The sequence below is a fragment of the Teleopsis dalmanni genome, chromosome X, assembly GCF_002237135.1.
Source record: "Teleopsis dalmanni isolate 2A chromosome X, ASM223713v2, whole genome shotgun sequence".
NCBI classification, from domain to species: Eukaryota; Metazoa; Arthropoda; class Insecta; order Diptera; family Diopsidae; genus Teleopsis; species Teleopsis dalmanni.
The window spans coordinates 60,922,113-60,947,374 of NC_051848.1; the positions used below are offsets into that span (position 1 = coordinate 60,922,113).

At 28.8% G+C, this 25,262-nt stretch overlaps 2 protein-coding genes across 3 annotated transcripts; one reads left to right on the top strand and one right to left on the bottom strand.

The window, feature by feature from the left end:
* The first annotated feature begins 5,105 nt into the window (after positions 1-5,105).
* LOC119689556 lies at positions 5,106-16,177 on the top strand. The gene is made up of 4 exons (XM_038104412.1): positions 5,106-5,254; positions 10,816-11,295; positions 14,123-14,321; positions 15,835-16,177. Exons 1-4 carry the CDS (start codon positions 5,161-5,163, stop codon positions 16,067-16,069), a joined length of 1,008 nt encoding a protein of 335 aa, XP_037960340.1. The 5' UTR covers positions 5,106-5,160; the 3' UTR covers positions 16,070-16,177.
* A 4,876-nt stretch (positions 16,178-21,053) lies between these two features.
* On the bottom strand, positions 21,054-22,691 carry LOC119662168 (ras-related protein Rab-30). 2 transcript variants are annotated; one of them, XM_038071729.1, is made up of 4 exons: positions 22,453-22,690; positions 22,261-22,377; positions 21,998-22,191; positions 21,054-21,929 (listed from the first exon to the last, which is right to left on the bottom strand). In XM_038071729.1, the coding sequence occupies exons 3-4, from the start codon at positions 22,166-22,168 to the stop codon at positions 21,450-21,452; spliced, it is 651 nt and encodes a 216-aa protein (XP_037927657.1). In that variant the 5' UTR covers positions 22,169-22,191; positions 22,261-22,377; positions 22,453-22,690; the 3' UTR covers positions 21,054-21,449. The 2 variants fall into 2 exon arrangements, with proteins under 2 accessions (XP_037927657.1, XP_037927658.1); XM_038071730.1 differs by lacking the exon at positions 22,261-22,377 and having other exon boundaries at positions 22,453-22,691.
* Positions 22,692-25,262: the final 2,571 nt, after the last annotated feature.

The following is a 25,262-nucleotide window of genomic DNA, read 5'->3' on the forward strand; positions in this document are numbered from 1 at the left end:
AAATTATTCATAATTTTGGGATTCATATTTTAACTACAATTATTATTATATTTAATATTTATTTTTTATTTAATTACATAAATATTTAATAAAAACAAATTTAAGAAACAAAATCAATTTCAATTTAACGCAAAAAATATATATATTAACTACAATTATTTATAGTAAAGAAATTTATATTTAATATTTATTTTTTGTTTAATTATAAAGATATTTAATAAAACAAAATCAAGTTCAAGTTAAAGTAAAAAATATATATATCAATAATTGTAAAAAAATATATGTTAAATATTTATTTTTTATTTAATTACATAAATATTTAATAAAAACAAATTTAAGAAACGAAATCAATTTAATTCAATAGAACAAATATATATATATTATCATCCTGATGGGCCTATTTACACTATCATGAACGTGAGATGAACTTGACGACAACATGAATTGTCAGTTCAGTTCACACTACCATGAACTCTCAAGAGCGTAAAATTTGTTCTGTTTTGTGTAAACGTATAAAATGCTTGTGTGTAGTAGTGCAATGCACAGAAATTGAGGGTATTCAGCATTAAAAGGTAAACATAAACATAACATTGCATATGTTGCGTGTCAAGCTGAAGAAACGCAGCATTGTATGAAATTCATGAACTCACATCACACTCTCTTCCCTCTCTCATCTATCGTTAACCGGTTTTCAAGTTCATGTTCATGTTACATTTATATAGTGTAAATAGGCCCGATAATATGATTAAGATTGACTACAATAATGTATACAAATAATATATAGATATCTAATATATAGATTATATATCGATTTTTTACATCTATAAAGATATTTTACATATTATATATTTTATTTATACCAAAATGTCACAATATCTTTATATTTTATATCTATAAAGAAATAGATATAATAATAGATTATAATAATATATATAATAAAACACAATTTTTTTTTAACCAAATACAATTAAATTAAATTAGATTAAAAATTTGCAGGGTTTACAGATTGGCACTTGTGATTAAATGTGTTCGGAGAAATAAATGAGAATACACTCAAAGCTTTTTGTTAAGGAATATTCAACGATATTCGAGAAATATCATTGAACCTAATTTTTTAAGAATTAAAAACATTATTATAGTAAAATTTTTCTACTTAATCGCTTTTCTATAAATTATTGTTATCAAATATTTTTAATTTTTTATCAATGTAACATAATCTTATTTCAATTCTCAATAAAATAGCATTAACTTAATTGTGTTTGCTTGTAATATACCAATAACAATCGAAACTCCTTTTATTAAATACGTACCATATATATTACAAAGCATTTGAATGGCAAAGTTGTATATATATATGTATGGTCCAAAATATATAATTTTCAAAACACAACAATATATCAATTGTCTTTGCCATTATAATTGTCTTTGCTTTATAATATATATAGCACCTATATATATATATGTTTTAACTAAGTTGTTATGTTTTAACTAATATGTTATCAATTTTAGGTATGCGTATTACAGTATACAAATATGTATATATTTACAATAAGAAATAAGGATACAGGCTTTTAATTTATATCCCTTTACCTTTTTATTTCTAATTCACCACTCGATTACTCGGGAGAGCCAGTGTTAGAACTGAAAAAATATTATGAACTGACAAACCTAAGAAATCCGGAAAAAATGGATCACAATTTAAAATAAAAAACAGTCTAACTTTAGTATCATTGTTTTTATTATAATTATTAGTTTGTAGTTACTAGTTAGTACTTCTTAATAAAAATATAAGGATTTCCAAATAATTACAACGTAACTATTTCTTTTGTGCAAATAATTTACGTGATGCGCATTAAAACGTGATCTTTTAATGAGACCAGCTATAAGTATGGACAGACATTAACATTGCTGAGTACTACAATAAAGTATCACTTAAATTATATAATTCTAATTATTATTTAACATTATATAATGTTACGAAAAAATTATACAAAATAAATTAAGGTTTTAATAAAATTACATTAGTTAAAAGTAATTAAACTGATTTTACATATTAATTAATTAATATGAAAATATATTATTTAAAAATAACTATACAAATTAGATTAGTTGAATTCTAAAAAGTTTCTGTTGCATACACAAGAGTAAAAACGTATTTTTTTTATATAGACGGTTTTTCAATTTTAAACTAAACAAAAACTAAATGATCAGTTTTCTATTGAATTAATTTCTTAAAGTTTAAAAATAATATTTATTTATTTTAAGCCTGAAGTTAGCTTGGAATGACAGTGTTATGCACCAATGCTCAATTAAGCGCAAATAATGGCTCATTGTGATACCTATTAATGGATAATTTCAGAGCACCATTCCTGAAGAACAACTTCAAAAATAGAATCCCAAACGTCTATGTTGCAAACGGTATCCTTTAAGAAGGTGCGACTCCCTAATTCAAATAAAATGAAACCAACCCGATAAGCTTCCATATTGTGTTGGATATATTGACGGCACAGATTAAAACTTGACGAAGCACAAGTGGCTAACCATACATCCTATTATTCAAAGAATAGAGTGTATTCAGTAAAAGCACAAGTTGTAAATGACTATCAGCTGAAGATTCGACATGTCACAGTCCTTTACTTTGGAAGTGCACATAACGCACGTATGTTTCGTACAAGCACACTCTTTATCCAAGAAGATGCTTTATTTTCTATAGAACAATGGTTAACAGGCGATTCAGCTCATCTACTACTTAAAACTCTTATAACTCCATTTCGGTCAACCTTCCAACAGCTTGACTACTCCAAAAGTGAGAAGTCAAGCTGTTTTGGACTTCTAAAAGAACGCCTTGGTAGTCTTAAGCAGTTAAAAATCCGTATTTGGAATAGTACAAGTCATAATCTTTGTTCAAATTGGTTCCGTGTTTGTTGCATATTGCGCAACATTTTACGACCCTCATGGGGTGATACGGAACATGGGGATTACGTACATGAAAGAGAGTCGAAACCCAAATCTTTGTATATATTAATGTTCAGCAATCAATAATATACGAATATAAATATATAATACATACGTATGTGTACATACATATGACAATAATTAGGAATTCTTCAACAATCAAAATTTGTATAATATTTTAACAAATTTATCTTTTCCCACCAAATTCAAATTTAAAGATGAGCAACAGATATCAAAACATCAATTTTTTCCATTTTCGTTGTCTTGCAAGCACATATATATGGACTTAGGTATAGGAAGATTGCAAGCAATTTCAAGAAACTTTGTATGTATATTTTGTTGTTATTAATTGCAATAATAATAGTAATTGCAAGCTGGCGCTATCTGTGCATTTCGTGTACAGTGCAACGAGTTTACAAGAGAGAGTGTAAACATATAAGAGAATACCTCTTATATGTTCAAGACTTCATTTTGTTGCAAAGAAGAATTGAATTATTTTTAAAACAATTCTTAAATAATCAAAAAATAATAATATATATAATTTATATATATAATTTCTATATATATATATATATATATAATATGTATTTTGCAATGTGCTCGCAAAATTTTTATTAAAAATCATTCGTGGTAGCCCTTAAATGTATTTTATTTTTATTATACTTGCAACCCTAACATTGCAATAGATTTGTTTTTATTGTGTTTTTAAACAATTCAATTAAGTATATAAGCGTTTTATTTGTGATATTATAGCGTACCTAATGAGGGTGGGGGTTGTTTTTGATTTATATATTATTCACTGAAATTTATTATGTGAACTTAAAAAATTTCTTTTAAGATACAGAAAAATGTTTACTCTGAATTGAGAATTGAATGAAGTTATTATGAAAGACTAAACTAAATTATGAAACTAGACTAAACTAGTTTTTTTTCAGTTTTTATAACATAACATTGTATATAAACTTTCTAACAAATAATCGAGTTGGAGCAATAAACTTAAACTTTTTAAGAATATTGATATAAAAAGTATCATGTGTTACAAACTTTTACCATTATCGGCCGTGTGCAAGTTCGAGAAAATTGATAGTAAATTGAGGAAAATAGTAAATTATGTCGGTATGGCAGCGAATGTTGGTATTTACTAGTGCTGTTCATATTCGAATTTACGAAGTATTCGAAGAATTCGAATGTTCGAATAGTAAACGAAGTCTTCGAAGTTGAAAAAAACTTCGAAGTTTTTGTAAATTTTTGTTCTCGAAGTCTTCGAAGTTTAAGTGTAGTGAAAAACTTCGAACTTTGAAGACTTCGAGAACAAAAATTTACAAAAACTTCGAAGTTTTTTCCAACTTCGAAGACTTCGTTGAAATGCGAATATTCGAATATTCGAAGAACTTCGAATTTTTAAAAACTTCGAATAATGTGAACAGCACTAGTATTTACCAGAATTTCGAGTAGAGTAAATTAGATAAAAATTAGGTAAATAAGGTATTACCATTGGGAAAATTTTATAAGATGTGTAATAAATAAATAAATATATTTGAAAATTTTTAACAAAAAAATAATAAATAAATATTTACATAAGTGCGGTGCAAAAAATCCTTAGAAAATTACAATTAACTTTACCTCGATTTACTCGAACTTGGACACGGCCTATTTACTTTTACTTTGGACACATAATTCATAATGCTCTAGACTGTGCGAGTGCAATTTTTTGTTCATTGCATTGCTATTAGTTCCCACCTTTGTTGTGTTTATATACAGCTTAGATCTTAAGTGAGATATGTATGTATTTTAATAATACTTTTCTGTAATTGATAAAAAAATGTATTAAATACATAAACAAAAGAACAGCTGACAAATAACGTCCGTTGCTGTATCATTTGAAGTTCATATTGTTCCAATAAAAAAAATACAGATCATTTCTCTTTCAATTGTATCAATTAAATCCCAATATGATACTGTCATAACAATAAAACAGTAATATATGCATTATATGCAGTATTGTAACGATCTTACGATTTTTGCACAAAAATAGTAGTAGTACCAGTAGTATTATTTGCGATATATAATAGAAAAAATGCTATTTTTGAACACTCACCAACACTGATCATTTACGCTAGAATTGCCTGAGCCAATCCGTATATTCATTTGTTTTTCTAAAAGCAATACTGAAAGAAGTGAGAATTATTAATATACGGAAGAAAAATGTATAACTCAAAAAAAATTTTAAATTGTGCCTCAACTTTGTCCAAAAGGAATTTTACATATTGCAATAATGATTTAACAAAGCAATTTAATGGTAAATAAGTATAAAAATTAATTAATTATATTTTCTGATTATAAAAAGATACTGACACAACAATGAGTTGTGGAACCAGGGGACCAGCAACAGTTTATATATGCCGAAGGTCATTTAGATCAAAATAATCAAGAGCCGCTAAAATTTGTCATTGTTGTGCTATGGATAAATTAATATACATTTTAATATATAAATATATGTTATTTGTGTTGTGTGCATATATGAATTACGATTTATTTATTTATTTTTTGTGTTATTTATTTTTCGGTCAATGACACTTAAAATACCATACTTCTGTTATCCTTAACCTGCCCTAATAAATGAGTGATATCTTGCAGTTGAGTTCTATAGCTTTTTATTTATTAATTAAACTATACTGATATTGTGTAGTGGTGTTACTGGTGTTATGAGAAAATTAATTTTTATTGAATTAAATTTTATATACAAATCAATCGTAACAATGAAGCGTTGTCATATGGAAGTGCTTGTTAATTCTGAATTTATTTTTGTTGCTATGAAGAACAAAATATGAATAAAGGAAATTTTTTTTTAGTAAATAAGGAATTTTTTATGAATTCCTGAATAACAATAATGGCTCTTAGTTCTCGTTAAGTGATTTCGGACAATGACTATTGTTATCCATCTTTAGAACCACACTTTTGCTCTCATTGAAGTGTTATTTTATTGAACAAAGCAAATAAAAACTTTGTTTAGATACTTGTTTGTTCAAGAATATTTGGTTAGTTGCAGTGGCAGGCTATTAGATAACTTCAAATGTACCTCAATTAGCGATTTTTCATCGTTTTGCTACCACATTTCTCGCAAGAACCCCAGTACAGACTAAATCCATCCCGCCGAATTTAGGTAATTTCATAGGTCTTTCATCTTCATCGTTGAGTAGTCTGATAAACTATCACAGAAGTATTTTCCTAAGCACCTATATCTTCTAGACGCTAAAGCCGGGCATTCACAGAGAAAAGAGAGAGAATCCTGCGGGTTTCCACAACTTCTCCAGTGAGAGTTATAGGGAATACTCAGTTTCTTTGCGTGAGTTCCTACACACCAATGACCAGTAAGAACTGCAGTAAGCCTTGCTGTGTTCACGCCATATTCTTTGATGACTTCCGAGGTTTTATTTTTGTTATAGGTGGGCCATGTTAACCTGGAAGTTGCACATGATCTAAGTTCTTTCCATATGTTATTGGCAAGTTGCAGAAAGCAGAGTAAGTTACCTCTTTTAATGGTCTCCAGGGTAATATTTACTTTAATAATACATGAATATAAAAAAAACAAAACAAAGTAATATTTAGTTCAATAATATGTTAGTGTTCAACTTTAAGATTTATTGTAGTTGCACCCGGTGCAACTTCTTTAGAAATTCTACTTACTTTGTCCGCAAAGATTAACGTGAAACTTGGCTATAATTGAGTGACTCCACAGTGCTATTGTTGTTGTAGATCACAAGGATTTATAAAGCATATGACATGAAAGAAATTACATAAACGTATACATAGGTTAGTATGGGGATAGGTAATGGTAGTGTAAGATTATATAGGGATAGGGATAGGATATATATAGGATATAAAAAATCTTAGAATACGAACATTGCTTAAAATAATCTTAAGACTTCATAAGTACCAATAAACGTTCTTTCAGGAATAATGAACTGTCATTCGTCATTTATTTTGTAGGTTTCTAGATTGCGATTTCATATAATATTTATAATCTGATCATTGTTATTATTAAATTTATTTCGGTTTTATGATCTTTAGATATAAAACATTTCGTTATTTGCCATAAACGTCATCATGGGGAACAGTTGCGAATATACAGTAGACTTTCACATAACACATAATGACGAAAATTTCAACTTTAAAGACGTTATTGAACTTGCAAACGTTTTTGATTATTTATGTCACTGAATAAGTGAGTTTCTACAGCACAGAACGTATTCCGTATTGTTCGAGAGTGTACTGTATATGTATATAAATAGTTTTAATATTTTATATAAATAAAAGACATAAACATATTTTATATTCAAGCCTTTAATTTCATATACAAAAAAAGATGAAAAACGTCGTAATAAGTTAGCAATCATATGAGGAGCTATTTTGGTTAATTCTATTTTAATATTTGTCAATATTTATATATAATAATTTTATTATTATATTTGAAAATTACGCTGAGAATGCTATTAGATGTTTTTAATACTTCCTGAACTGAATAAGTGCAGTGGAAGCTGTCATATGTGTACACTGACAGAACCAGCAATTATATTTAGTTAAGAGACCTGTTTGAAAGAATGTATGAACACTAGGGACTAACTACAATGATCGATTTATATAGATGTTCGTTCATGTCATCATTCGTTTATCCTCTTAATAGAGCTTTAACCCTATTTAATATGATTTTTAAGGAAATAAAACTTCATCAACATTTCGTCTGTGCATAGAAATCCATTTTTTTAAACCGTTGATTGATGAACATTTTTATGGATGTGCCAGGCTTATGGTTTTTAGGTTTATATCTCGATCATAAATGATAAACATTTGTTATAGTTGTGTTTTAATATTTTCGTTTTGAAGTAGGGCCATATAGAGATTTGTCATACGACGAATGATCACCGCAATTTTACACACTTTATATCATGACCAAAACGCATGTTATACACAGAGTCATATCACAATTGCCCATTTCCTACTTTTACCACTATTTTGGTGCTTTTTTTATGCCCTAATTTAAAAGATATTTATTTTTGTGTGCATAGGCTTACATGTTCATATAAAAGTACATATTTACTCTTAATAGGCGCAAATTCTAACATTTATTACTGAGTAACTGTTTTAAGCCGCATGATGAGTCACACAAAGCTCCTAGTGGTGGATCGACATACTAAATTTAAAACGACATTTCTCTCATTCTTGATTTTACAATTTCCATTAAAAACAACTACAATTTTACATTGAACGTAACCATGACTGTCTGCATTACATGACTCGTAGCTGTAATATTATGTATATATATGTTAATGGTAATACTATATATAAGTTGTTGTTGTTGTTGTAATCCGCAATGATCTGATACTGTACTTCCTTTCAGATGTGATGAACGACACTTGATCGTCGAACTCAACGGGTGACTTATAAACGTAGACCCAACCGTTCTTAGAACCATTATATATAAGTAGACGTAGCTGTAAGAATTTTTTCCAATTTTTAAATGCATTTTATAAGTTACTGATATAGTGTATTATGTATCTATATCTAATACATATATATATATGCATGATTGTTATATAAATCAAATATATCAATGTTTTGTTGCATCCCGCCATCATAGCCTAAAATACAAGTTTTTAGATATATTTTTTGACTCGTTGAGACTCAAAACAAAAATATCTGTTTCGTTTTTTTGTGATCGTAGGTCACTTGTACAATAAACGAATGGATATTTCTATTAATTTTTTATAAAATCAACACGCAAATTGTAAGCTTAGAAATATGGTAGTAAGCCACTCATGATCTGTAACGATTCCAGTTATTAAACAAAGTTCAAATTAACACGAGTATAAACCGAAAAACTTGTCGATCTTTTAATAGTTGACATAATTTAAACCTAATTGGTGTTAGTCACAATTTTTGAAGACTGCCGACATAATATTATACGAGGAGACTTTATTTTGAAGTGTAACCGTAATTTCTTCAATATTAGATATGTAAATTCATATAGTAAGTCTGATTCGTTACCCATAATATCGCACATCATTCTATTAATAAACATCGATTAGATTTATTGAGTACTTCAGCGAATGTATGAAGTAAGACAACTTCAATTTTTGCCTCGTCAGACATACTTTTTAGTGTGTATCTCTGTTAGACAATCTTTACCTCTATTTATCTTTATTGAACAATGTTAGATATGTCGTCAGACAACTTTTTAGTATCTTTAATAAAGAATTTATACCTCCATTTATTCAATAATGTTAGATATGTAGTCTATAGTGTCTCTGTTAGACAATTTGTACCTCCATTTATTCAACAATGTACTTTCTTACTGTAGTCCGCTTCTTCTCGTAGAGCATAGGGCCTCTCCAGCAATGTAACGGCACAGTAAATTTGGTAACTTTCAGCTTATATAAGTTTAACATAATCCTTGATATTCAGAACATGGTAGGCTCCTTCACAACTTGTGTACAATCGACCAATTTACATTACCGCTATTGATGCCGATCGTTTTAATTTTTAATGTTAATATATGGTCTAAAAAGTATTAGCTCAAATACGTATATAACGAATAAAATGTAATAAAATAGTTATATGTGTTACGAAACAAAAGCTTTTTATTAAGTTATAAGTACATAGAACGAATGACACGTATTGTTTGAATTTAAGTTAACATTTTATATTAAATTATAAGCAACTGTTCATCTAAATATCTAAGCAATTTATTGAGAATTAAAACAAAACCAATTGAGAATTATAATAAAGCTACACTTTTGGCAATTTCGATTGGTGAATCTGGGGTAATTTTTTCAATAAAGATGCTCTTTTAATGCACTTTTATTGCAATTTTCATTTTCGATTGGTTAATCTAGTCCATGCTTAAGGGCTGTGTGCGAGAGAGTGCCTACGCAGGGGCACCCGATGTACCAAAATATACATTTTTGCTTTCTTTATGCAACTGTCCAGCGGCGACAAACCGTAGATTTGAATACTCGGGAAGCGGGATTTTGCTCCCAAATCAAACAAGTAAAATTAAGTCCACAGCAATTACAAGATTTATAAATAGTCTGGAATTTTTTTAGTTGGATGTTTAACAATAGACTGTAAATACAACTAAAAATAGACTGTAAATACAACGCTGATTGTGAGCTTCACATTTAGCAGGACCCGAGTTCGATTCCCGATTCGATAATTATTTACGAATAATTAAATACAAGATTTATTTCCAAGACCACTGATGATGGGTATTTGGCAATACTCGAAACAGCCAAAAATTCAATTAATTAAAATAAAAATAATATAAAATGAATTTTTGTTGTTGTAGTTCACTACTGTTCGAAACAACCTCTTTAAAAAACATTTTTAAAATTTAGAAGGATTCGAATAGCAAAGAAAAGATTAAGGATTTTCATCCTTAAGTCGGTGGGAAAAATTGCTTTATAAAAGGAAATTGTTTTCAAAGTGTATATAATGTTATTGCCAGTACTACTGAAACCACTACTGAAAAAGTGGTTTTCTATTAAAATACTGCATAGTGCCACAAATCGATCAATTATACAAATTACATATAAAACTACTCTCCCATCTGATGTCTTTGAATTTTCTGTTTATAAGTCCTTTTTAATGAATTCAGTAGAAATAGGACTTAAGCATCCGCAAACCAGTTAAGTAAAGTTAAGTTAGGTTAGGTGGGTCTATAGGCCTAAGTGGATCTCTTGGATAGCAACATAACTTATCAGTAAACCAAAATTTTGTTTATTTTTTCAATACAATTATATTTTGAACAATTTTAAAAATTTCTTCCCTTATATTATTACACTTATTAATTTTTATTTTTAGATTTGTCTTTTAAGTTGAGGCAAATGCATACAACAGCAACGCGTCCGATTTATGCTGCAGCAAGTGCATTACCTTTACCGAATAATATTGATGCTGCTGAAACAACACGCTTTTCTCCACAACGTTCTCGTGATATATCTGCAACAGTAATTTTATCTAACTATGGAAACACTATGCCATCTATCGATATAACAGCTGATAACTCAGTAAGCAGCATGGGAAATTCTAATTGGGATCCACATGTGCAATCTTATGATTGTTTTGGTGCTGTTAGTCTCAATTCAGCAATGCAAAGCAATGTACCCACTCCTTTTGGTGGTATGCACAAATTCTCTCATCTTAATATGCCTGGTGGTCAATGGTCACAGGAGTATAAATTCACATCACAGAACTTGCAAAGCCATCATTATACCGCTTTACGTAAAAACGTTCGTTCAGGTTGGGTAGCATACGACCAAAATGCTGTTGTTGACAAAAAAGGTATGTGTAACTTTTGTTTAGAAAGTATTCTATTCAGCAACGTTGTGTATCTTTCATATGCATGTGTATTGCATGTGCAATGCTACTCTTATAGCTTATTAAATTTGCTATAAACATACATATATAGGTATATGAAATACAGTTCATATACATTTATATATGTATATATACTTATATATATTAATGTTGCAATAACTCATTTGTGTACGTCTTTCATAATATCAAAATAAAGAAAGTTGTGAATTTTATAGAAATTTGTAAGAAATAATCAGGTGATGAGATATCAAGACATATAGAACATAAACATGGAGTTCGAAGTACTATAGCAATATTCAGTACAATTTTTTTCACTACATATGCATTATTTTATTGTTGTTGTACCTCGACTTGCGGATACATCATTTCTTTGGAAGCCCATAAGATATTGTGGAACGTTACTTAGTCGCTCTTAAATGTACTATAAACATTGAAAGACAAAGATTTATAAATAGATTTTTTCGAACAGTAGTGAACTACAACAACAAAAATTCATTTTATATTATTTTTATTTTAATTAATTGAATTTTTAGCTGACCATACAGCTGTTTCGAGTATTGCCAAATACCCATCATCAGTGGTCTTGGAAATAATTCTTGTATTTAATAATTCGTAAATAATTATTTTTGAGATTGCAAGTACCAGGAATCATACTCGGGTCCTGTCAAATGTGAAGCTCAGAATCAGCGCACCTTAAAAGATTTATAAAAAAGCAATTTTTTTCTTCATCTGCAACCTTAAGTTTTCCGTTCGTATTGCGTTTAGATTATCTAAAATTACATCAAATCATATTTTAATGAGACGGTCACTTCGTCTGTCACCAACCATTGTTGGTGTCTTCCGCATTTGTTGCATATTGAATAACTATCTAATATAGAACTGTGAAGTATCACATAACATGGCAACTTTATTAATCTGTTTAACTATTATAATAATAATAAACACCATATACAACCTCTTTACTGCTGTCTTTATAATGCCGTGAGTTAAGTTCAATAATTTAGTTATATATAGTTCCTTTTTAAAATAATTATTGTGGTTTTTTGAATTGGAAATGTTATTTATTCAAAATATTTGCCAAATAAATAAGAAAAATATACGAATGGATAGGTTTAGGTCATGAAATCATATATTGCGTTTTCATTTAATAGCTAAGATCCATTTTATTCTTTTACAAATCACATGTTTTAATTATAGTAGAACTTTACTATATTAAGAGCTGAAAACAATAACAAGTATTTGACACTTCGACTTTTGAACAGCAATTTTAGATGCTGTAATCTAAGTACCAGTACATCTTGAGTGTCACGCAGATAAATATTCACATTACACGATTAACCGCAAAGTGTTTTTGTCACGTCGATTCAAATCTTCATACATTGAATATTTATACAATTCTTGGGATTGGTAAACCATTTCAGAAGTCGAAAATCGATAAGAGTTCGCAGCCTTACATAGTGATTCAATTTCCTTCCCAAAACCATGTTCTCATAGCCATTTGATTTTACAGTTATCATTTTAGAAGAAATGATGATTTTACTAATCTAAGTTACGATATATCTATACGGAAACTTTGCACTACATAACATCATTTATCTATCTTACTATCCTACAGTATACATAAATCTGAAACCAATTGATATGTAGTTCGATTTCACAGAGTTTCCTAAGCTGCAGTTAATTACTGAAGTTTAAAATAAACGTCTTTATTCTCTATTCGTAAAAGAGAAGGAAGAGAAGACGGAATCTGCAATTCCTTATTCTTACCGTATCAAAATCCACCTTTCAATTTTAAACCCTAAAAATCTCTCTAACATTATAGGCGATATGTACTTTCTGTCTGCTGTACCGTCACTGCTGATGGGACCCTAAAACGTGCTACAACAACAACAACAACAACAACAACAACAAATTGTAGAAATACCCTGAGAATAGCAAAGAGTATCTCTGTTCATGTTATTTAGTAGCCAGAATGATAAGATTAATTTTATCCTTTTAAAGTTTAAAAAAATAGTAGAAACAACAATTAAAAAAAATCATTAACGGATAAATGCATTTATAAAAATAGAGATATCATGGAACATTTATCTGAGAAGCTCATTTTTTGTTTGCTTTGTGTGTTTGTGACTAAATTTATAGCACATTGGAGAGTGTAAACCAGGACTTCTAAGCAAAACTGAACCGAGACCAAAAAAAACTGAATAAATTATGTTTTTAAAAAAGAATTAATAAAATGATTTTAATTATGACAAGGAAAATAATTTGAAATAAAGATACTTAAAAAATGTTCACTTGAAACTAGAACCCGAACCGAACGAATGTTCGATTTTTTTTAATTTAACCGGATGAGAAAATTCCAATTTGAAACTTTTGTAGAAATACACTTCAGTGTGAACCACTCTATTGTTCAAGATCTTAATTTTATATATATAGATCTTAATATTTTTAATATTATTTACAAACTTAAATTAATATATTTTTGAACACAAAACTCTTATCTTAGCCTTTCAATTATATAGTTTGTGATACAATAGAAAAAATAGAAAATTAACATTAAATTATTAATACTTTTTGTATATCTTGAATTTTTAAAAATTATATTAAAACAATGTTAAATTTTCTGTAACCATTTATTTTTTCTTTATTTATTTTTTTCAAAATTCAAATTTTATTCACAAAAAAAAAAATAAAACATCACAAAATATTCTCTTTTTTTGTGCTATATTTTATAATATGAAATGCATCCTCGATAACACTAACATTAGCACATCATTGCCATGTTAATCTACAGTAGACTATGCAACTAACCCATGGAACGTACAATCTAAACGCAGCTATTGCACCAATCCGAAAACAGACACCGAACCAAAGCCGTTAAGTAAAAAGGATCAAATGAAGAAAGCCTTTAAGGAATATGGTACTACGCTTATAGTATTTCATGTCGGCATATCACTTCTCTCACTTGGAAGCTGTTATCTTTTAGTGTCTAGGTAAGACTATCGAAGTATATGACAAAAAAATTATTTTACATTTATTTATATTAATAGTGATTTGAATCTAAAAAATTGAAATACCATATGTTATCTTGTTTATTATTATTGTGTTCTTGTTAATAATACTTTTTACTATTTTAGAATCAGGTAAAACTATATTATATACAACGCAATGTGAGATTTGATTTATGGGCTGCGGATATTGTATTCTAAAGTATTTAATATTAAAAGTTTATCAAAAAATAGACTTACTATAAAATGTAATTAAATCTAATACGTAATCAAAATATAAGAATAACTGACAGACTTCAATAGCGGGGACTTACAATAATATATAATATTTTCAAAAAGTACTTGTACAAAAAGTATCAGTACTAAAGGCAGATACAGTGTTTTGAGGCACTTTTCTTGTAAGTTTGTTTCATAATTATGATTTAGAGAAGTTTCGATAACTAGTGAACTACAACAACAAAAAATCTTTTATATTATTTTAATTAATTGAATTTAAGTGAAATACTCACTATCGTCATATCTGACGTTAAATTACAATTAGAAAATATAATTATAATTTTAAAATAGTACTTTAAATATTATTCGAATTGTAGGAGCTTTGAATATTGTGTTGTTCAAGATTAATTGTGTCCGAGCCACTCAGAAATGTTCGACCAACATTTGATGTTCTAGCATTTACTGTTAAACGTACTTGAGCAACTATTTGAATTCAAGTATCTTCGAGCTGCTCAAACTTAGTAGTAGTACAGTTAATAGCAGTACAGTACTTTTACTATTTTCATTATTAGTGGGGTCTATTATAATGTGTGCATTCCACGGGGACTTTTATTCCATGTGATGCTGTATAACCTGAAGAAAGAAAAGCAAAAACTGCAGCAACATTTAATTGCTTTTGATATTTAAACATTTATTTCCCAACAGTGTAACTTGACATGGGTTTAAACTTGACTTTTCGGAAAATAGATCTAAAGCACCATATAGTATGTCTACCATGTTCTAGCTAGCTTGTATGCGGTACAAAGTTCTTAATAATTTTGCTGATTTTTTGATATTGTTAATTATAGAAATATTTGTAGAGCGTATTTACATTAATATATAGCATCGAAAAATATAATATACCAATGTTATGGACTGATTTCCTACTTCAATAAACGTGATAGGAGATATTTGTGATAGGAGAGCTCTAATTATAAAGCTACATTTGAAATACTAATTTTTTTGCCACACAAGAAAAAATTATTTGAATAATAGTTCATTATGTTTCTTATATCATTTCAATACAAATTATTTTGTTTCAATTTAAAATAAACTTACATTATAAATTAATCTTTGCATGTACTTCTTGTATAAAATTTAATTCAAATGTTGTGCTTTTACTATGTATCATATGCATATTATAACTAATTTTAATTTAAATATTTTATTAATTATGTTATTAATAATTTCATTTGAATATATTTATTATCTTATCTGTTTTTCTTTTTTTTAATTTTTTCAGCGGAGTAGATATGGTGTCGTTTTTGGAGTACCTTGGATTCAAATCATCAACACTGAATAACAATATTGCAGCTGGCGCCAGTACATTTGTGGTGTCTTATGCTATACATAAAGTTTTTGCACCGATCCGTATTAGCATCACATTAGGATCAGTTCCATTCATCGTACGTTATTTACGATCCAAGGGCATTTTAAAACCAAAAAATATACCTACAAACTCAAAAGCAAAAGCATAAAAATATTTAATCACATTTATTCGAAATTAAAGTGGAGTATACACGCCACTAGAAGAACATATATATATATATATTCGTTAAGAAATACAAAAAAGTTTATGTATTAAATGCATGTAAAATTATATTTCTATATAAATAAAGCATTTCGCAATATTTTGTATTGTTTTATAAAATAAGTAACTTATATGTAATTAAAAAAAATAATTTCTTATCTTTCTCTCACTCTCTCTCTCTCTCCATTTCTTTTTTTCTTCCTTTCCCCCTTTTTTTTGCATCTTTCCTTGTTTCTTCTTTTCTCTCATTTTTTCCTCAAATTCTATTCTTCTTTTCCGTTTACCTCCTCCTCTCTCACTCTCGTTTCTTCTTTCTCCCTGTGTATCTCCCCTCTTTCTTTTCGCCTCTATCTATCACTATCTCTACTTCCTCTCTCCGTCTACTTCTTGTGTTATTTTTTTCTCTTCTCCCTCCTCCTTCTATTTCTTCTAGCTCAGCTTTCTTCTTAATTTATGCTCTCTCTCTCTCTCTCTCTCTCTCTCTCTATCGTTCTATTTATATTAATAACGTATTTATTAATAAGTTTTATTCATTTTCAGGGACCGAAAAGTTTCCTAAATTCTAATTTAAGTATGTAGTTATAATTCTAACAGCCTTCATACTTCATACAATACATATTTTATATATATATTGCCTTGTAATACGAGGGCTGACTTTTAAGTTGTGCGCCTAACAATGAAAACACAGTGGTTAATCAGTAAAAATGGTTTTATTCTTCTTCGAAGTATTCTCTGTGATGATCAATACATTTTTTCATTTGATTGAACCAATCTTCGAAACAGTTTTGCCACTCTGAAATTGATATCTCTAAAACTAAAGTTTTGAATGTCACGCGTTTTTTTTCTTAATGTTTGAGAATAAAATGAAGACAATAGATGCCAAGTCGGGACTATAAGGCGGAGAACTCATCAGTTCGCTGTTTTGAACTCAAAAAACTTTTTTGTTTGAATTAATGTGATAGAAAATCATCTTCCTTCTACGGTTAGTTTTTCTCAATTCTTCGAAAACATCCGAACATTTACTCCATCCGCGGACAACTTTTGTCGGTTTTCCTTACTTTGGAAGATCCAAACAGTGGATTGCTGTTTTGTTTTGGGTTTATAGGCATAGTTCCATGATTCATGGCTTTGTCTTTCACTGGCCCGTACAAAAAAATTTTTTGTAGGGCTGAACCTTGGATCCGGCGACCTGAACTTTGGCGTAAAAAGTTTCGTTTCAATTTATATGGGTTCCTATACCTATGTTTTTGTCGCGATTGTCTTTCATTAAAAGAACATTGTAGAAATTGGATTAAGTAGTGATGAGACGATGCAACATGAGAATTATATAATGCTTTACTACAGATGTTATGCCTGGCCAGACCCCATCCAAGACCTTCGTCTGAATTATCTTGTTTTGTGGTGCAGAGAGCTCTACATATAAAAGGTGAAGAAATTATAACGATTATTGAACTAAAAGATAGTAACCTGTTATTGCTAATCAACAATATGTCTACTGCTCAAATATTTTTATCCAATAAAGAACTCATTAGCTATTTGCTTAATAAAATGTTCTCTTTATAAATATTTCAACACAACGAAATAGTTAGAGAGCTAAGTTCACAAGGTGTTGCCGAATGCTACAAAATCATTAAATTTATTAAAGGGCAGGCTCATCCCAGCATAGGGAAACAAAACAACTATATAAAGCACTCAGTCGGCAACAGTTCCTTTTCAGTTGTTCCTTCGAAAATCAATAAGACACTGCAACTTAATTTTTTTTAACGTGGTGTAAAGCAATCTAAAGCCCAGTTAGTATGCGAGTTCAACCCACGAAAAGCACCCCGATGTCCGACACTTTGAAATCCATAGCATGAAGTTCAAACGTCTATTTCGTTGTCGTCATTTCGTCAATTGACTACATTTTTTCAGCCTTCATATTTATATTTGTTGTTGTTGCAGTTGTATCACTGCAGCTGTTCTCTATCTCCGATTTGATAAATTCATAAGGTTAAAAAAACGGCTAAACTTCAAAACCGATTTTGCAGATTGGGACAAATTCTAACAACTTTGTAAACAAAACAATAACAGATTTAATATTGCAAATGAAACTAATAAAGAAGCAGCCAATTTGACTAAAATTATTAGATCTGCAGCAAATATTGGGATCCCACAAACATCATCATTTATTAAAGTAGATTACAATACCGTGTGGTGGAATTCCAATTTGCAACAACTTAAAAGAGAAAGTTGTTGAAATCAAACTCAAATTTAGTTTTTTATAAAAAGGCCAATGCATTATTTAAATGTCAAGTCAACGCCGCGAAATCTGAAAGCTTGGAAAAGTTTACATCCAAAATAAACCCAAAATCGAGAATAAAAAAAACTTGGGATGACGTGAATATGCTAGTAGGTAAATACAATAATATTATAATAAGTTCCATAAGCACCGGTTCCAATTTTCAGACGTAAAGTAAAAATATTGCAAATCTTTTAGGACAGCCTGGTCTGTTTTTTTCAAAGATTATTGACTTAGATGTCCACACTTAATTTACTGTAGAAAAAACGCGTTCAGTCGAAGTGGTAGTTCCAGGCTAAGATAGTGCATATTCCACAATTTATAATACATTATTGTGTGGAAATCCAAATCCCAAATACAATGTAGCTGGGAAGCAAAAGCAATATGTTAGTCGTCGCATCCCGTAAGATTCTTACAATGCAAAACAATGATTTTCATAAATATAAAATTTAACTTAATTCTAAAAGTCGGGACTTTTGAAAAATGTCGCGAGGCGCGGGACAAATTATGAAAAATCGGAACTGTCCCGCCTGGACGTCTGGTCACCTTAATTATATTATATGTATTGTATAAAAATTCATTTCAATAAAAAATTCAATTATTGTTGTTTTTTCCAACTACTTCATATTTTTATTTTTTTTAATTAGAACCATTATTTCTTCATTTTACAATTTCGAAATTGCGAATGTCTTTTATAGTCATCTTTTGAGATTAACTTAATATCATTGAAAAAATATTTTAGAAATTGAATTAATTTAGTGATGAGAAGATGCAATATGAGGATTATATAATCGTTTACTATTGATGCTGTGTCTGAGCAAACCTCATCTAATCTGACAAGAGATTAGTTACACATAGACTGGATATCCGTTGAGATTATCAAGATTGATATCTATAAGATTTTGGTCTAACTACCTTCATTTTTGAGGTTAATTTTAAATGGAGTCCCTATGAATTTTAGCCTTTTTGACTTTGAGCATTGAAACTGACTTACGTCTAGTGAGCTTCTACTTTACATACCGAGTTTCCGCTAAGAATATTTTCTCTCGAGCAACCTGTAAATTGCTTGTACAATTTACCTGAAGGAGGACCTAACCATGAAGCCGAAGTAAAGGCAGGTTTGAAAAGTATGATATTAATATCGCTTGGAATGACGGTAGATACTTTAGCAGAGTAGAATACCTATTCCATATCCGAGGTAACAGCGTTGAGATTTTTTGTTTAATAAGCCCTGAATTTACTAAAAAGGAAAAAGCTCGATTCGGGTAGAGATTCGTTATACCCTGACTAAGTAGTGTTACCACTGAAGAACGTAAGTAAACACAGTTCAGAATTATTCTTAGGCTAGGATAGACATAAAAGAAGGACTAATTTTTAGGCTGAAACTTAAGAACATTAGAAGGCTTTTACTATAATTACTAAAGGCGATGATTCGCACTTGTTGCTGTTTCGTGATAAACGTATATTTATTTAGTTCTTTCTTACTTAAATGATTCAAATAATTTTATTTTTATTAATTAAAAATTATTTCAAACAATTTAGATATCCATTTCATGGATTTTTACTTTGCCATAAACTACTCATCCACCAATTTCATACGTCTTTCGCATCTGTTCCGGAATTAGTTTACACCCGATGTAATTAATCCGCGCCTTCGAAAGAAGAGTACATGGCGATTATGTAAACTACTGAAGCAGACCATGTTACAAACACTACTGTAACTCTTTAGTTCTCAAGTTTTCCAAGCTTACTCGAATAAACAAGTACCTGCTTTTATTTTCCAGGAAATATTTCACACGCAGTCGGAATCCTCTCAAAGGGGATATTGAAATGGATTTTGTCACTCGTCAAGCATTCCACTCTACAACCGCTATTATCCCAAGCGTAGACTTTAATTCTATTTGCTCGTCTTTTCGCCCTGCATTACAGGGGTTTGAACTGCATGCGGTTGTAGTCTTCCATATATCCATTCTTTAAGCGGGTATTACACATGATGCCTGATTGAACACTCGACACGTTAAAATGCGAAATTTATGCCAAATCCCATGTGTAGTAGCAACATTTGCAAGAATGACAAGTAAAGCGGAGTTCCTCTTTAGAGGAACTAGTTGTCCAACTACTTTTCTATATAGATAATCTCCTTCTTTGTTAACCACCAGTAGTCCAATTAATGCAACCAACCCTTCTGCAAGGCATTTCTCACCTCTTCTACCACTTGACTATGCATAGTTTGCAATAGAGCAATCTCTAGGAACACCATCTCTTCATGTTGCAACTTCTGCAACGGATGGTGCCATGTTAGACCTTACTCTGGATTAAATTCACATCATGGCTAGAATTCAAATTTCATTGGCAATTTTTGTTAACTTCCAACTATAACTTCGCCACAAAACCGTTCACTCCCGCAACGCACTAATATTTTCTCAAAATCCTGTAGTTTAACTGTAAAGGCCACCTGTGTTACTATGTGGGTACTATACTCTATTTAGTATTCAAAATATAGGAAAATGTCTATTTTATACATTACATACTACATTCCAGCAAATAATATATTTGAGCTCAATTCGTTTTATGCTAAAATCTTGCAGAGAAAATGCTAACATTGCATTTGCAGAGAAAACGCATCTAAAATGAATACAGTGCTCTAATTTTACTAATACGATTTATTCTTAAAATATTTTGGAATGTTTTTTTTAGTTAATGTTCATAGTTTCTCTATTTTCATTAATTTCTTATAGTTCAACGTGTATAAAAAATAATTAAAACATAACAAATTCGTAAAATACTTTTTAAAATACGAATAATTTCAAATAGTTGATTAATACAAGAATGTTAAAGAACATTTCAATATAAAACTATTGCAAACTGAAAATAATATAAATTATAATATTTAAAAAGTACATATATTAAATAACTAAAATACTTAACTAAAAAACGTAAAAAGTCAAAATAACACACGTTTAGCATCCCTCGTAGCTTTGATTGATTGCATAAAAATACTATTAAAAATTAAAACACACAATAATATACCGACGACACACAACAACATTTAAGTGCTATTATTGGATTGACTAGGAGAATTGCTTAAACTGCTACAACAATTGGTTTGCGTAGCCTTTGCACCCAAATTACCAAGTCCGATAGCGTCAGTAGCGCTCTTGTTTGCAGTGGTGTTATCTTTGCTTCTCGCCTGGTCAATAAGTTCTGCTGCAATTTCATAGAACAAACGTTCCACATTTTCAGCTTCTTTGGCTGATGTTTCTAAAAAGTACATATCATGTTGTTTGGCAAATTCTTCACCAACTTGAGTTGGTATTTCGCGGTCATCGCGATCTGTTTTATTGCCTACTAAAATTTTTAAAACCTTTGAGTTAGCATATTCCTGTATTTCGCGCAACCAATCCGGCAAGCAATCAAATGTTGGCTGACAACTAATATCATAAACGAGTATTAATGCATGTGCTGATCTATAGTAACTTTGTGTAATGGAACGGAAACGTTCCTGTCCTGCAGTATCCCAAATTTGTAACTATAATTGTAAGAGTACAATCACATTTTCAATACATATTCTATTATTTTTTTAATATACTATTTCACCTTAATTTTTTCTCCTTCAACTTCGACAGTTTTAATCATGAAGTCAACACCTATTGTGGCACCTTGGCCAGGTGGAAATAGTCCTTGTGTAAATCTACGTACAAGACACGTCTTTCCAACACCAGCATTACCCACTAAAACTATTTTAAATAGGAATTTATAGTCTTCCATTCTATTGAATACCAGCGATAATACTGAAAAATGAAATAAAAATAAATTAAAAAATTATTGTATTACTTTCATATTTATCATCATTAGTTTACTTTTTCGAAATAGTATATTGGAATTTCAATTTTTGACCATTGGCTGGTGCGAATGCAGTTAAAAATTACGCCATCAAAACTTTGGCGCACCCAAAACACTGCGCCCAACAATACTAACTAAAAATGAACAGTTGTAAAATTGTTAGGGTTGAGTTGGTAGCCAACGTGTGACACTAGATTGAAAACAATTACCTGTGAAGGTGCTGCTGCAGACTTGGCCTATGTTAATAATGATGACTCAACTGGGCGACAAGTGCGCAACATACATTGCAGATAACACACAATTTTTAATATAATAATATTATTTATTTATTTTTTAAGATAATATTAATGATTCTTGTTACAATTACACAGTGCTTATTAATTAATACCAATTTCACTTAATTAACTATAAATAAACAACTACACCTGGCCAGTGTCTTTCTCTTGTCTATAATGCAAAAATAACTTCCTAGTGATGTTAACAGAATGGGTAGTTTGCAACACTGATGATCGAATATTTACCATCACTAATTTTTGTCTATTTTCTATATGTTTCATGAATATCTTAAGATAATTGTATATATATTTATACAAGTTTGTATAGTTTGTAAACATATTGTTTAAGGTTAATTGAAAAAAATTTAATATATTTTAGATAAATGTAATATGTTATATTTAACATATTTTTAATAATAATTTTGTTTTTTTACGGGCTAATTGGTCAATAGTTAAATAATAAACTTTTTAAAAAATATTTATTTGTTTTTAAAAGATTTTATTTTTACCGACATTTCGACTATAATCTATAGTCATCATTAGGGTACTATGAAATTTTAATACAATGTAAAAATATTTTAGTACATATCACAAAGAAACAATTATAAAATACATTAACATCGAAACATGAGTAATATATATGTGTATAAAAAATATTAATACAATACTATGACAATAGATATAAAAATAATATATATAGGAAAGATATATTTATTCTCTTCCGGATTTGTTAAAAGTGTTTTTATACACCTGACCACAGTGTTGTATGCCAGTTTTAAAGATGAATTTAAGAAAAAATTATTAAAAAAAAAATTTGTTTTTTGGTCATTAAAACAATATATATATATATATATATATATATTTAATTGAATTAAACTAAAGATATATAATTTAGATGTATTCGTATTAATAACAAGTAAAATCAGTAATTGATGATAATTTAAAATTATCATCAAAATCTTAAGTTTTATTTAAAGAATTTTTATTGATATTTCATTAAAATACAATATAATAAAAATAAAAAATTGTTTCTGTTTATATAATTTACACGTATATATGTTTTTGTGCACAAATGACTTACACATGTAACTTTGTATTATTCCCCTGTATATAACCTATATACCATTTGATCCATTGGACTCGTATGCATGCCAGTTGTTGCCAAAACTTCTTAACTAGTCTACTTTACACTGGCTTTACGCTGATTTAACTGTTACTATAATCACAGTAATAGATAAAGACGATTTGCCATATTATTGAACATAGAAACTTCCTAACCGACTAGTTTTTTGTAATGCAGTAATGGACCAAATAATTGTATCCAATGACAGAGTGGTAGAAATATAACTATCAATTTTACGTAGCGGTGAATTACAATGGGTACCAATACTGGTTATATCAGGATTAGACATTGAACTACTGCTTAGTCTTTGTAGAATCAGTATAAACTTAAGAAAAACTTACAATTTTTTGCGTATTCTTCTCGACTTTATCTCATCTATACTCTGTTATAAATTATGATAGTACGTGCAGTAAATGACTTATTTTTTGTGTTACTAAAATTAATTCAAAGTTATCAAAATTATATGAAGTTTAATAATTCATTTAACAAAAAAATATCGGACAAATATTTCATTCAAATATAATTTGTTTTTAAATATAAATAATAAATTATAATTTTTTTTATTTTTATTTAAATGATCAATTAGCCTGCTAATAAATTATTATATCAAAAAAATTATAATAAAAAATGTTTGATCAGAAATATATTTACTATAATTAAATATGTATTTGTTAAGTGGCGAAATTAATGCTACAGTTTTTATTAATTTTCAATACAAGTTGTTAAGCAAAATTAATTATAAATCTATATTTTGTATATCTGTTTACAAAAAATAAAACTATTTTAATTAAAATGATGTTTTAATATACATATATTTGTATTATAGTTTTGTTATAATAATATGTTTCCAATGATAAATGCTAATTATAAAAAGTTTAATAAAATAGTGATGGAATCTGTATAATTTAATCATTTAAAAAAAAAAAATTAAATAATAATAATGAATTTTTTTTGTTTATTTATATGTATTATAATATTATGACATGTTTTCAATTATAAACAATTATAATTTAATTTTACATACAAAAACAGTGTCATACAAACGATTTTTAATAAAAACGTATTCACATAGCAAATCATAGTTTATCTCATTTGATTTTTGCAATTGTGCTCGTTAAACGTCAGTAACGAATGTTGTAGTCAAGGTTACCCTATCTTTGATTACTGTAATGTATATGGTAGTCTTTTGCTTTAAGTTATAAAAATTATTCAAATTATCGCTATACAATTGTACTATAATTCATCATGAATTTAATTTCAACTTGATTTTGTATAAATTGCAATTTAATTGTATTTTTGGTTTTTGGAGTTTTGTAATTTTAATTTGATTTTGTATCAAAGCACACGAGTCTAACGATCAAAACTATAATCAAAATTTTAACTACTCGTGCTGTGTGAAAAGGCTCTCTCACATAAATCTCTTGTGTGAATCCAGTATAAGATGATTTAGTTTTTTACACTGCATGTACTATTTAATTTGTATTTCTTGGAAAACTGTAATTAATACAATAGTACTTTCTTTTATATGCAGTGCATAATCCATTTATGGTTTCTACATTTTTAATACTTTCAAAGTAAAGCTTTTATTATAATATATATCATTTATTAAACTAAATAGCAT